Source organism: Coturnix japonica, chromosome 6, assembly GCF_001577835.2.
Source record: "Coturnix japonica isolate 7356 chromosome 6, Coturnix japonica 2.1, whole genome shotgun sequence".
Taxonomy (NCBI): Eukaryota; Metazoa; Chordata; class Aves; order Galliformes; family Phasianidae; genus Coturnix; species Coturnix japonica.
The window spans coordinates 25,096,476-25,109,184 of record NC_029521.1 but is presented as its reverse complement, the minus strand read 5'-3'; the positions used below and the strand labels follow the sequence as shown (position 1 = coordinate 25,109,184).

General features: G+C 35.2%; 1 protein-coding gene across 6 annotated transcripts in view; it reads right to left on the bottom strand.

Moving 5' to 3' along the window:
* The window catches only part of ATRNL1 (attractin like 1), a 396,494-nt gene that overhangs the window by 302,420 nt on the left and 81,365 nt on the right, over positions 1–12,709 (bottom strand). For all 6 annotated transcript variants that reach the window (XR_004307737.1, XR_004307736.1, XR_004307738.1 and 3 more), the window contains exons 16-18: positions 4,357–4,570; positions 3,372–3,560; positions 680–898 (exon numbers count right to left, since the gene is read on the bottom strand). Coding sequence is in view for 3 of the 6 variants with exons in the window: in XM_032445435.1 (XP_032301326.1) it covers positions 680–898; positions 3,372–3,560; positions 4,357–4,570 (622 nt within the window). In the remaining 3 variants the exon portion in view is untranslated. The remainder of the gene's footprint in view (positions 1–679; positions 899–3,371; positions 3,561–4,356; positions 4,571–12,709) is intronic.

The window sequence follows — 12,709 nt, the reverse complement described above, 5'->3', positions numbered from 1 at the left end:
ATAAGAAATAAAGATGTCTTTAAAAAAATTTGATTATTGCAGGTTTCCCCTGGAAGTCTGTCCAGATCTGCAGCATGCCTTCCAACTACCTGCATTACTGCTTTCCTTGTGTGGCCGTATCAGTCCAACCGCCACTGTATTAAAGCACTTGGTATCTTTTCCAATTAACTTAAAGCACTACAATCAGATCAGCATGGCTTAAATGCAGTGTTCCAATATTACAAAAGTACTATACAATTTAGTCTTAAGGTCTAAATGGTAACTGGAAGCACAGCTCAGACGCTTCCAGCTCTGCAATGCTTTCTCACAGGCAGTTGAACCTCATTGTGAGCAGCTAGGATGCAGGAAGCACCTGCTTGTGGCCATCAGCAGTTGCTTACAGATCATTTCTCTTGTAACTTTGATTAAGTAATATATTTTACACACAAATCTGTACAAAACCAATCCAATCTATACACTCTAGACAGAGAGAAAAAAAGATAAACTATTTATTTAGGGAATATTTTGGAAAAATCTATCCCGTGAATATATTATTTGTATTCTACCAAGTAAATACATTAATTTGGTGTGTCTAAACAGAGAAACTCTTTGTTTATAACATAAGTTCAGAAATGTTACACCAAAAATAGTAACAATAATAATTCTAAAGAAAATTGGACAATAAATCAGCAGACCTTACCTGGACACTGGATAAAAGACCATTCATAGCTTTTCTCTTTGGGGCAAAGAGTGGCATCAAGTACCATTTCAGTAGAATGTGTGCCTACAGGCTTCATCGGACCTCTTGATGATCCTTCCAAACATTGACCTTTTCCAGTGTTGCTGGGATCGTTGCACCACCCACAGCCAGGCTGCTCCAAACACTGTCCACAGGTCCTCAGTCCAGAACAGTTTTGAGCTTTTTTAGATGAAAAACAGTATTAATGTTAGAGGGTTTCTGTTTGCTCATCTCTTTCTGTTTTCTTTTTACATTTTCCTTTATTTTGTTGTTGTTTGGATTTTGTTTTATAAAATAAGATGCTAGAATTAGACAACATTTCAGGATCAAATAATTTTGCATTTCCAGTTCCTGTTACAAATTCAACCATTTCAGTAAAATTTATCAGAATGTTCCTACATTTGCTTCCAAGGCTGTATTTCTTCAGAGATTACAGAACATACTACAGATGTTCGTTACACTGCAACAAAGATAATGACACATAGGAGCAATATTGCAGATCTTCATCCAAACTCAAATCTTACGTTAAATATATAGTTTGTGTTTACTGTTAACATATATTATAGAATGTAAATATGCTAGGTGTACTCATGTGAACTGTCTCTCCAATAGAAATGCTTTAGACTTCAAGAAAAGGCCAATACGAGAAAAAAAAAGTGGTAATTCAAATTCAAACCAAAATTTCATTTTCAGCTCAAAAGCTGAAAAGAACTATATAAGTCATATTAAAGGATTTTTTCTCTTCAAAATTCCACATGTTCCAAGGATGTTCTACTGTCAGCTATTCAATCAAAGATGATAGTGGGCAGAAAATACAGGAACTGAGAAATGCAGCTTTTTGGCAAGCAAATATTAAAATGACCAAACATGACTGATTACACAGCATTCTTCATTTTCCTTCCTGAAAATTCAGTCTCATTGACATTAATGGATAATTGTTAAAATGCATATGCTTGTGTGAAATCCCCTTTCAATTCAGAGCAAACATCCCAAAACTCATAAATCAGTAATACAGAATAAAAGAGAATATTTTTTTTTAATTTTTTTTTTTTTCCCCATCTGTCATATTTTGTTTTTTCATTCTTTTTTTTTAACTTGGGGGAGTAGAGCAGGAGGTGGAGGAGTTTGGTTTCTAAGATAATAACTTGTATCTTATTCTTCCAGTAGAAACACTGCTCTTTGACAAGGGAATCCACTGAATGTTTCATTAACTCAGAAGGAAAGGATAAATCTAACTCACAGAATCTAAATCTAAATATCATCTAAAAGTTAAGCATCATTCGTGTGGCATTCTGTCTTCTTTATCCCTACATTTTAGTCACCTTTTGTTTTGCCATAACTCACCGTCCACATTTTATAAGTTGTAAAATGAAGTCGTTCAAGAACAGGAAAAAAAGCTTAATCTTTATGCAGTTACAGCATCATTATGACATATGTACATGGGACAAGAAAATCAGTGACCCTATTTCTTTATTCTTAAACAAGGACTGATGGCTAGGGTTAGAGGACAAAGCTCTATTTCAAGTCCACGCTGGACCTGAATTAACAACTAAATTCTACTAAGCATGAAAATTTACCAGAACAGGTCAACATTGCACTAGTTCGATACATTTTATGAATATTAAGAATGATGCTTTTGTCTCAAGTCAGTAGCACAGGCTCTGCAGGTTCCGCTATGCTTGGATAGTTTCAATTGAAAGAAAAATCTGCCTGCATTACTTTCCAAATTTAGTGGTCAGCTTCTGAAGTTCTGTACATTAAGTCCCACGGAAGTCCTTTACATGTGGGGATTGGTAGCTTTAGTTAATAGTACATTGAAAGACACATTGAACAGGTTTCTTTTTCTCCTAGAGGCACCAGATTGATTTCTGATGAAATATGTTTCTAAAAGGGATGTTTGGAGAATACCTTTGCTGCTTGACAAAGAAAAAAATCTACAGGATGAAGTGAGTATATTTGCAGACTTGACCCTATCTGATCACATCAGGAAAACGTCTTTTGCACTTTCTTTTATCTACCTAAACTCTTTATACTTCTATGGAGAAGACAAGTAAATTGCAAGAGTCTGTAATCAGCATTTGCAAATTAGAATTTAATGAAGATCAAGACCATTTGTTTTGCGATGGTGTTACAGTATTCTCGAGACTATTATCATCATTATTATATCACTGTCTTATCTTTGCATAGTTGGAAAATTGGCTATTTTGACTCTACTAACAAAATACAACAGAATGTTAAAAATTCTCATTTCAGTTCACCTCCCCTACTTAGTAACAGGATGTCACACTGGATGTCTATAATATTAGGTCTCCAATTTTACCAGTATATTGTCCCAGCTCACGGACATCATCTCATACAATAAAGCTAGTCATCAAAACAAACATGATATATTTTTTCTTTATACAATAAGCAATTTTCACTGTCTCTTTCAAAAGATTAAATGTTTCATCTTAAGATAGATACAAATATTTCATCTTTATCTAGAAATAGTTACACACTACTGACTGCTGACATCAGTGGCTAAATAAAGTTATAATGTGGTTGTTTTTAACAGTAGTGAAGGTGTTTAGTCCTATTCCAACAGGTATACTTTTGAGTGGAAAAAAATTACATCACTGTATTGAATAGGATTACTATTCATTAAGGTACTTACGGGAGCATGTTGCAGTTTGCCATTCTAGACACTGTCCATATGGGAAGGAGATTATATAGGCATTTGAATCAACACATCGTTTTGTACTGCTGCACCACATACATTCCATACCATTACTCGTACAGTTGGAACATGTTGTTCTTAGGGAGCATGGCTTTTTGCAGGGTCTTGCATTCTGGTTAGGACTAACTAGAAAAAAAAAACCAAAATATTGTGATTTTGAACAAAAGTTCAATGCCTCAACTAAAATATCATTCATATAATATATCGTCAGCATACACTGTAGTTGACAGTGCTATTATTGACAGTGAAAAAATGTGCATTAAAAGCAAATGTTAAGAGTTTTGCATGCTTAACTGCACAATGAAGAGATATATGGGACAATTACAGAATGAATGCATTAATTTGAAGTATAATATGTAATGGCTACAGGTCTAGCATCATCTTTTGATTAAACAGGAGTTCTAATTCTGATTAGTGTGTGAAGGGTAAAAACAAGAATCTACTGTAAGAAATTCTGAGCAAGCAAGGTTAAAATAAACTGCCTTTAAACAAAGAAATTGTATGCACTTCACATTGCAATCCAGACAGTAAGTAACTCCTATAACAGCTTTAACAATACACTTTTGTGTGTCTATAGATTTTTAGGGCACCAAGTTCCCTACAGAAAAATTGCAATATGAGTAAATATTGAAAGTGTCAGAGTCTAACCACATAGAATATTTAGGCTCCTGTATAGGAGCCTACTGATGACATCCCTAGGCAATTGTGACTCTAGGCATTAACACTGGTTACCACCTTATCATGCACTGGGACTCTAAAGAAGTTGCATGTACTGAGAGAACTTCCCAGCTTTTGGGTACACAGTCATCTTACTGATTATTGTGTAATCCAAATTGTCCAATAATCCCTTTTAGCCAAGTAAAAATCCAGACAGCTTGCTAATCATTACAGAAACAATAAATGAATATAAAAGATTGCTTACCGACAGGTTTTTCACAGACAAGACCATCTGCCATTGCAGTGCATGGATTTGCTTTCAGACCTGCCACCTCTGCTCTTTCTAGATATGCACAGAAGCCAGAGTCATTTGGCTCTCCAGGAAGCCACTGTAGAGTTGTGTTTGTAAAAGGAGACATGTCATCCCATCCCCAGTAGGAAATGTTGATCTTGCGTAATCCTACCCAAGGTGAAATTTTCTACAAAAAAGAATGAAAAAATCAGAGATAATCAGTTAAACACTCGCTAATACCATTCAATAAAGAATTATAAGCCTAGCTGAATACTCATAGCAAAAGTGTACTTTGTCCAGTGGCTATCAGCAATTGCCAGGTCAACATGGATGATAAAAGAAAGAAGTTAGTACTTTACAAAAATCAAAAGGAAAAAACAGGACAAATACAATATTCTTTAAAATTTGTACTGGTGATATTGATCAACATCTTCTGGCAGATCAGAGACAGATGAAAGGGATATATCCATTATTCCAATATCAGTAAGTACACATTGAATATACCTTTTTTGTTGATTTCTATCCTACAAACAACCATAATAAAACTGGTTATTTAAGATGGATGAGTAACATTAAAACACAAATTCTGTTCACAATCATTTCATCTTATTTGTACAATTAACTAGAGAAAAGCATGAACAAAGGCCTCTGTCTGCTCCAAGATAATTCTATAAAACATTATTGGTCCTATCACTTCAAAATCTCAAGATACTGAAAGTAAACACTTTTCTTCACATAGTCTTTGTCCACAGGTGGTTATCATCAACATCGGTTTAAATATAGGGAAGAGAGCTATAGAGATACCATGGGCTGTGACATCTATGTAGTGGTAAGTTAGTACCACAGAGCCAAACACAACCATCTGTACCAGACAAAAGGCAGATGTTGTCAGCTCCAAAGAAAAATATGTTCATCTGCTTGTGAATTTAGTTCTCAACTAACATACTTTACAGACCAAAGTATGTAAAACACCACAGTATACCCTAAAGGTAAACTGCCTTCCTTTCATATCTATATGTTATTTCACAAATGAATCGGGAGTCACTGCCATCACGTCTCAGATCTTTCATCTTTCATCTCACACATCTTTCTTCAGCCACTCAGGTTTAATCTTTCAGATACATTAAATCTATACCTGATCAGAGCATTCTTCACCTTTTTCCTCTGCCTCATTAGCAGCATCTGAAACATGAAGGGTCATTAATTTTCCTTCAGAAAAATCAGGAGGAATATGATTAGTATTCCTCACCTTCGTAAAATATGTACCCTATGTCTTCTCCCTCTTCTTCCCTATTGGTTTGAAACATGATCAAATAAAAACTGCTAAGCATCTAATAGACTCGCAGATGCAAGAACAGACTTAAACCATGTTCTATTCCTTAAGGAATGATGCTCACTTACAGACTGTCAGCAACAGGAAAATTCAGAAAAATGCCATCCCCTGCTCTCCTGTCTCACTTTCTCCACTGGCTTTATAACTTTTCTTCCCCAGCTGACTAACCTTTCAGGTGTCTGAGAGCTCCTAGTTCTAGGTACTAGAAGGAATGTGATGCATGCCTTTGGGCATCTGGAAGGTGACAAAAGGTAAGTCTTGAATTTCATTTGTTATTTAGTTGCCCAGATTGCTCTAGATGTATATGGTCCATATTCATCAAAAAACTGTAGATACTTATATGCGTGGCTTTAGATATTCTACTCTAGAATGCACCCAGGCTTGTACAGAATATGTCAGGGGTTTAGGCATTAGACAGGATATATCACTGACAAACAGACCTAAAACAACCTTAATTGCCTACTTTGGGGCTGAGAAATTCTAGCTAAGAGAACATATTCAACACATTACAGACAATTTTGATTGCGCTGCCAAGTAATTCTGTCCTAGCATCAGTTCAAAGAAAACGGAGAACCTAGTCCAGCTATGGTGAAAAACATGTCAGGCCAACAACAAAAACTAAGAGGGAGCAGTAGGGAAATTCTTCTATTTGAATAAGAGAGTCTCAGAACCCTTTAAATGATGACAAAGTCACAGGGAGGATCAGGAAAGCCAGAGTAGCCATAGGAGAAAAAAGCAATATCCCCCAAAACATGAAAGACTTCAAACAAAAGTAATGCATATCATACAGCTGTTACCTTAATTCCTAACAGCAGCAGTATCTGGACAACTTACAGCCATTGTGCCAGATATCTCAAATTCCATATGTACCATCTTTGGCTATTCTGTAACATTTAAATACAGACCTGTCACCGATTAGCATGCTACCAAACACATATCAAAGCTACTCCCTTGCAGGCTCACTTGTGTGGCTTTTGGCATGTAGTTAAGATGATGGCTGAGAATTAGGCCAGCAAAGAGCTCCAAGGACATGCTTAAAGCATCTACTGAATTATGTATCGTTAATTCCATGATGTGACGGACTATAGTCTAGTGGTAGCAGTTGACATGCTGATAACACCAAGCAAAAATGACTGCTGCTGTGTTGTCAAATCCAACAAACGAATGCAAACAGCATATAAAATTCACGGTCACCCATTGTCATAACCAGTGTGCTGTGACAAACTAATTTCAAGTTAATTGTCATGTTTGCTTTAATAATGTATTTTTCAATCAACTTACAGAACTTACTTGGAAGAAAATAGCATTTTAAGTAAGTAGTCTATATTTTTATACATTAATCATGAAAATGTTTATTTGAAGTTCTCATTTCCTTAAGACATGAGCTTCATTACCTGAAAAGGCTGTTTTGCACAAACTAACCATTTGCTCTGATTCATAATCTTAATTTTGATTCTTCCAATCAAGATTCACAACTGCATCTAAGGAATGAACTTCCACTTATGTCTCTAAATTGTTTACTTTAAAATGCCACAGAAGAATCATATAAACTATGATTATCTTCTTAAGCAAAAATTTGTCATTACTAAGACATTATCATTAAGCATTTTTGTTCTCTTGTTGTAAAATCACGAAGAGCTAAAAGCTATATTTCATCTACATTATGACACATCCACAAAAAACTCAAAAAAACCAAAAAGCTCTGTGACTGCGTTAATGACTCTTTATAGGATTTCAAGATTATTTCAATTATTGGTTTCTATTTGAAATTGAGAAGTTGATTTGAAAAAGAAAAAAAGAATACTCTAAAATGAACGAGTGGATAATTTTTAAAAATGGGGCTCCAGAACATATCTATGAAAACCCTGGCTATATATTATATACCATTTATTTTAAAACTGCATCAACAACTACTACTTTTTTTCCCCAATAGTGTTACAGCATTTTAGGTAAGTTCTCAGAAAAAAAGATAAAGGAAGAAAAAAAGGGGAGGAAAAGTACCAAGAAATGATCCAACTGTAGCTTAGTAGAATTTTACAGCAATGCAACATACAGCGGCTAGTAAAGTCTGGCTAGGGAAAGCTTGTAATAGGCCATGCTAACCTTGCACTGGGGAATGCAATCAGATATATCTCAAGAATTTGAGAGTTATAATCCATAACTTCATCCCATTACATGATCAAAACCTTGGAACCATTTTCTAAAAATGCTTCTCTCCTTATCTATTTCTTTCTAGGCAAGTTTTTAAAACCTGCATCCACTCTTAATAACCCATATTCTTACACTTGTAATACAAGCAGTGAAGGATTATCCAGTTTCATAGAACAATCATTCATAACAGTGATAAGAACTTGCCAAAACCCCTTTTAAGTGAAAAATCAACCTCTGTGCTAAGTTAGGAAAGATCTGGGGGTTATTAAACTCAGAGAAAAATTGCTGGACAGGGATTTATTTTCATCTAACAAGAGTAAGATTACAATCATATACATAGTCCTATGGAATATTTCATGTCACTTTGTACTCACATCAACAGTCCTATTCAGTTGAACATAAAACAGGCTTTTAGTAATTACATCAATTTATTAAATGCTGATCACCACTAGCTTTAAAACGTGCTCTTTTTCTAAACAGTTAACATTTTAATTTTCTTCTAAGTAGTAATTATGGAACTAAGCTAGAAAGTAAGATTGTGTACCATTAACTACAGAGCTGATACTTCATATTAATTCCACTGTTTACTCAGAAGATTTAAGGCAGACTAAGTTGCTTTGAGATATACAGCAAACACAATCATTTATTTATCACAACATTTTTCAGGCTCTACTGCTGCCTCAGCACAAACTAAATGAAGGCTGAATAATTTGCAGATGAGTAAAGTGAGCAAGACTACCTTTACTGAATAGCCAATTAGTAGTGAGGCATATAATTACCCAGTTTCATAATCACAGAAATTGCTGAGCAACCATGCATTTCTTTCAGAAAAAAATATCATCAAATTCATCCGCATCTTTATTTAAACTCCTTTCATTTTGGATATTAAGCTCTCCTGTAAGTTCTCAGTACACTTCTGATTTGTTTTCTTTTTGCCTAACTGTGTCACAATATCTTATGGACAAACTTAAAGAACTTTTCAAGATCCACTTAAACTCCTTACCCCCATTAAAGCATAAAACAGAACCTTGAAAATACTGCTGCCCCTTAACATTCACATTTCCACATCACTCACAGTTTTGAGAAGAGCCTGCCATTAGCTTTCTTCCTTTCTGCATCATTACTAATGAAAAACTGCCTAATGAGAAAACGAGGTTTAAGAAGAGGAAACATCTATTCCAGCTACTACCTCATTGCTGGGCTTTTGTTACAAAAGTATACATTTAGTCTATGAAAGATACCTACACATTTTATTTTTGTTAATATGTACTAAGAGAGTTCAGGTTTCCTTCCCAAAGCATCCAAAGTGAGCTGAGTTCCCACCTTCCTGAAAGCAGGAAATCAGCACATCAAGTGGTGAACTAATGGATAGTTACTGTAACAAGACAGAGGTTGAACGGTGAATGAACTTATTACATCTCCACAAGAACAATAGTAATGTGGGACTGCTGGAAGTGTAAAAAGAGACCAACTCAGAAAAAAAGAAAAAAAAAAAGTAGATGTCAGCTTCACAACAAGCAAACATAACAAAACCTTAAAAACATGCAGCCCACTGAGAATACTTGGAGCTAACAAGGAATTGTTGCCATCCAAAGCTCACTAATTAACCACAACCTGCACTGGAGAGTGCTTTATAAAGAACTCCTCGCCCTGAAAACAGCACAAAAGTTGCAAACGGTTAATTTAATGAAATGCATCATTCAAAATCATTCTCATTTTTGTTTCTGCTTACTACAACAAAACTAAATCTTCTCAGAATTTATTGCATAACTGCAAGAAATTTTTTATTTCTAGTTAAATCCCATGGTGGTAAGTAAACTCACAAGAGAACTAATTGCACTTTTAAATGAGTCTGCTCATTTAAAATATATACATGTTAGGGTAATATCAGAAACAATTAATTAACCTTATACTGCTGTTTTTGTGTTTTTTTTTAATCTTGTTTTGCAGAAATACATGAATCTCTTAAAGCATTTTGCTTACTGGGTCAATAAAGCAGTATATAAAAAATATATCAAGCACTATTTTGTTTTACTATGAACTTCTCTATCTATCCATCGTGTTTACTTTGGCATTCTCTCAATGAATTGTATTTATTTTCAATGAAAAATACAAATTAGACAAATTCAGTTGTTGGTCATCATTTTAGAGCATAGCTGCAAATTCAGCAGTGCTTTGATTTCACACTGGTCAGCACATCATCACTTTTTTAATATCGAGTGAACTTCACCCTTTAAAAGGAGGCAATTATGTATTTCCAGCTTAGTATCAGAATTAAGAAAAAATATGATAAAGAATGAGTTCTTGACAGGATGTAGAGACAAGGGCAATCTCCTCCCTCTTGGTCTCTCCAAAACATCAAGGTTTTGTGTTCCTCTAAAAACCTGATGAAGAAATGAAGCTAGATTTGTCCTAGAAGAATGACTTTGTATTAGAAAGAAATCTACAAAACCCCAAATCGTTTCTACGAAAAATGAAGGACTTCTGAGTCCTTGATATTGTTTTAGCAGTTCTTTAAAACACAACAGTTGCAGAAGTTTTTCTTCTCTTCTCAGTATATCAAATAAAGATAAAAATAGATTCATATAGTTATTTTGAAATGTCACTCTGACCCATTTCCTAAGCCTGAAAGCTTTTGCTCCATACAGGAGAAAGGTTTGAAAGCCTCTGACATTAACCTCCCCCACGTCACACTCCACCTTCAGGTTAAGGCACAGTGTTCACCTCCCAGCTGCTCTGGCTACATCTGTGAACTCCATACCACCATCTGTCACAGAAACAAGCCATCTGAAATGAAATCTCGCACCTTAAATCATCATGATTGCAGTTTGAGAGGAAGAGGCAGACAAAAGAAAATCAAGCAAAATTTCAGAGAGACTCTGTCAAACCTGATAAGACATTTAGACTCTCTCACAGAGAACAAATGCAATCGGACAGATACAAATGTATTTTTTCCCTTAAAATGTAACTGAATAACAGCATAAATCGTGTCAGCATTCCATTAGAGATTCAGGTAACTAACTGACTGTTTAACTTGAGATATACCTCTAATGTGCACGCATTTGTCTTCAATTGCATAGACTGTATGCAAGATATCTAAAATTTATACCACCTCATCAGCTCATGATGTATTTAAATGAAGATAAACCATAGCAGGATGTCACTTTGTAGAACTTCTAAGTTCTGAAACAAAAACCAAAACACACAACAACAAATCTGGCTTCCAAACACAAAGAGCAATTTCTCTTCAATACTTCAAGCTAGTCAGGTAGTATCAGTCATACCAGAAATCCAGTACACACTGTTAGATCTGCTATACAGCAGTTATAATGAGGGACCATAGGAAAAAAAGGCATAATTTGAAACTAGACAAATCATTGCCTTTTATAATTTTGTTGTTGCAATTTTGATTGCACCTTTAATATTATATCAAAGAGTCAGCTGTCAGAATAAGTACAGTGTCAGGAGGGATCTTCTGACCAAAGCATTACTAGTCCCTTTCCTTCATTAGCAAAGAACTGAAAATATTTGAGTTACTGGTAAAAATAAATGAATAAATGTTTTCCATCCAAGCTCTCTATTTATTGAAAGAAGCTGAAATATACAACCAATAGTTGTATCTCCTTCCCTGAGGTATGTACACACTTTTAACCAATTCTTTCCACCACCCTCATCAGACTGATAATAAATTTCTGACTCATTCCATCATTGCCTTGTAGGCCATTCCCACATGCTTCATGCACTAGCACAGCTAATCTGAGCCCCTCTGAGCCCACACCCTGGACAAATAGGAAGATAAGGATTCCCAGCAGCTCAGTACACTTCTTTAGCATTTCCCTGACCCCAGTTGGTTGCAGTCCATATTAAATGAAGGCACAGGCTTGCATGTGCTCTTCAAATGGAATGAGACTATCAGAGACTTGGATGTTTTTACATCCAACATGACTGTGTCCATGACTTATTTCTTTTATACTGTCATAGGCAGCTACTGACTGCATTTCCAACACCAGCATTTTAAAAGTTGCTGTAATTTGAAGATCTGAAGGTTTTGAGCTTGAAAAGTCAAAATAAAACACGTATCTTGAGTTCTCAGAGCAATTCCCTAAGCAGCTGATGTAGTCTGTCACTGACACTACAGGTTCCCAGTCCAATCAGACAGTTAATGAAAAAGCTGCTGTATTCTAAGCTACCTGTAAGCAAAAAGATGAGGACAGTCCTCCCAGCATTCCTCAACAATGCATTACAGCAATGTAATTCCAAGGCAGCTAAGGCCCAGACAGGGAAAACAGATGTATTCTGTCTCACACTGACAAGCTTTTAGTATCAGAAATCAGAAAAAAGCTCTTAGGAAGCACTATGAATTTCTACATAAGGGATTACAACTATTAATTACAGAAAGTGATATAAGTCACAGCAAATTGTTTATTTACATCATCTACAGAAAGTATTTTTGTTATCCAAAGGCTTCCAATTGACATAGATCTGTTTCTAGCAGAAATTAAATGGATCTATATTATACAGAAATATATATTGACATACATAAAATGTATGCACATGTACATGTGTGTACATATATACATATGCATACTCTCGTGTACACACTGTATATGTATAGGTATCTGTAGATGTACAGATTCAGCAGAATAGCAACATTAAATAAAAGAAAAACCCACACAGCAGCTAGGAGAACATTCAAGTAAAATATTAAAAAAATAAACTGTCTGGGAATCTCAAAGGCTTTAAGAAGTTTTATTCACACCCATTTCCACCCCTATCTACTCATTAGACACCACAGTCATGAGTGGTATCTTATTATCAGCCACTTCAGAGATAGCAGACAGA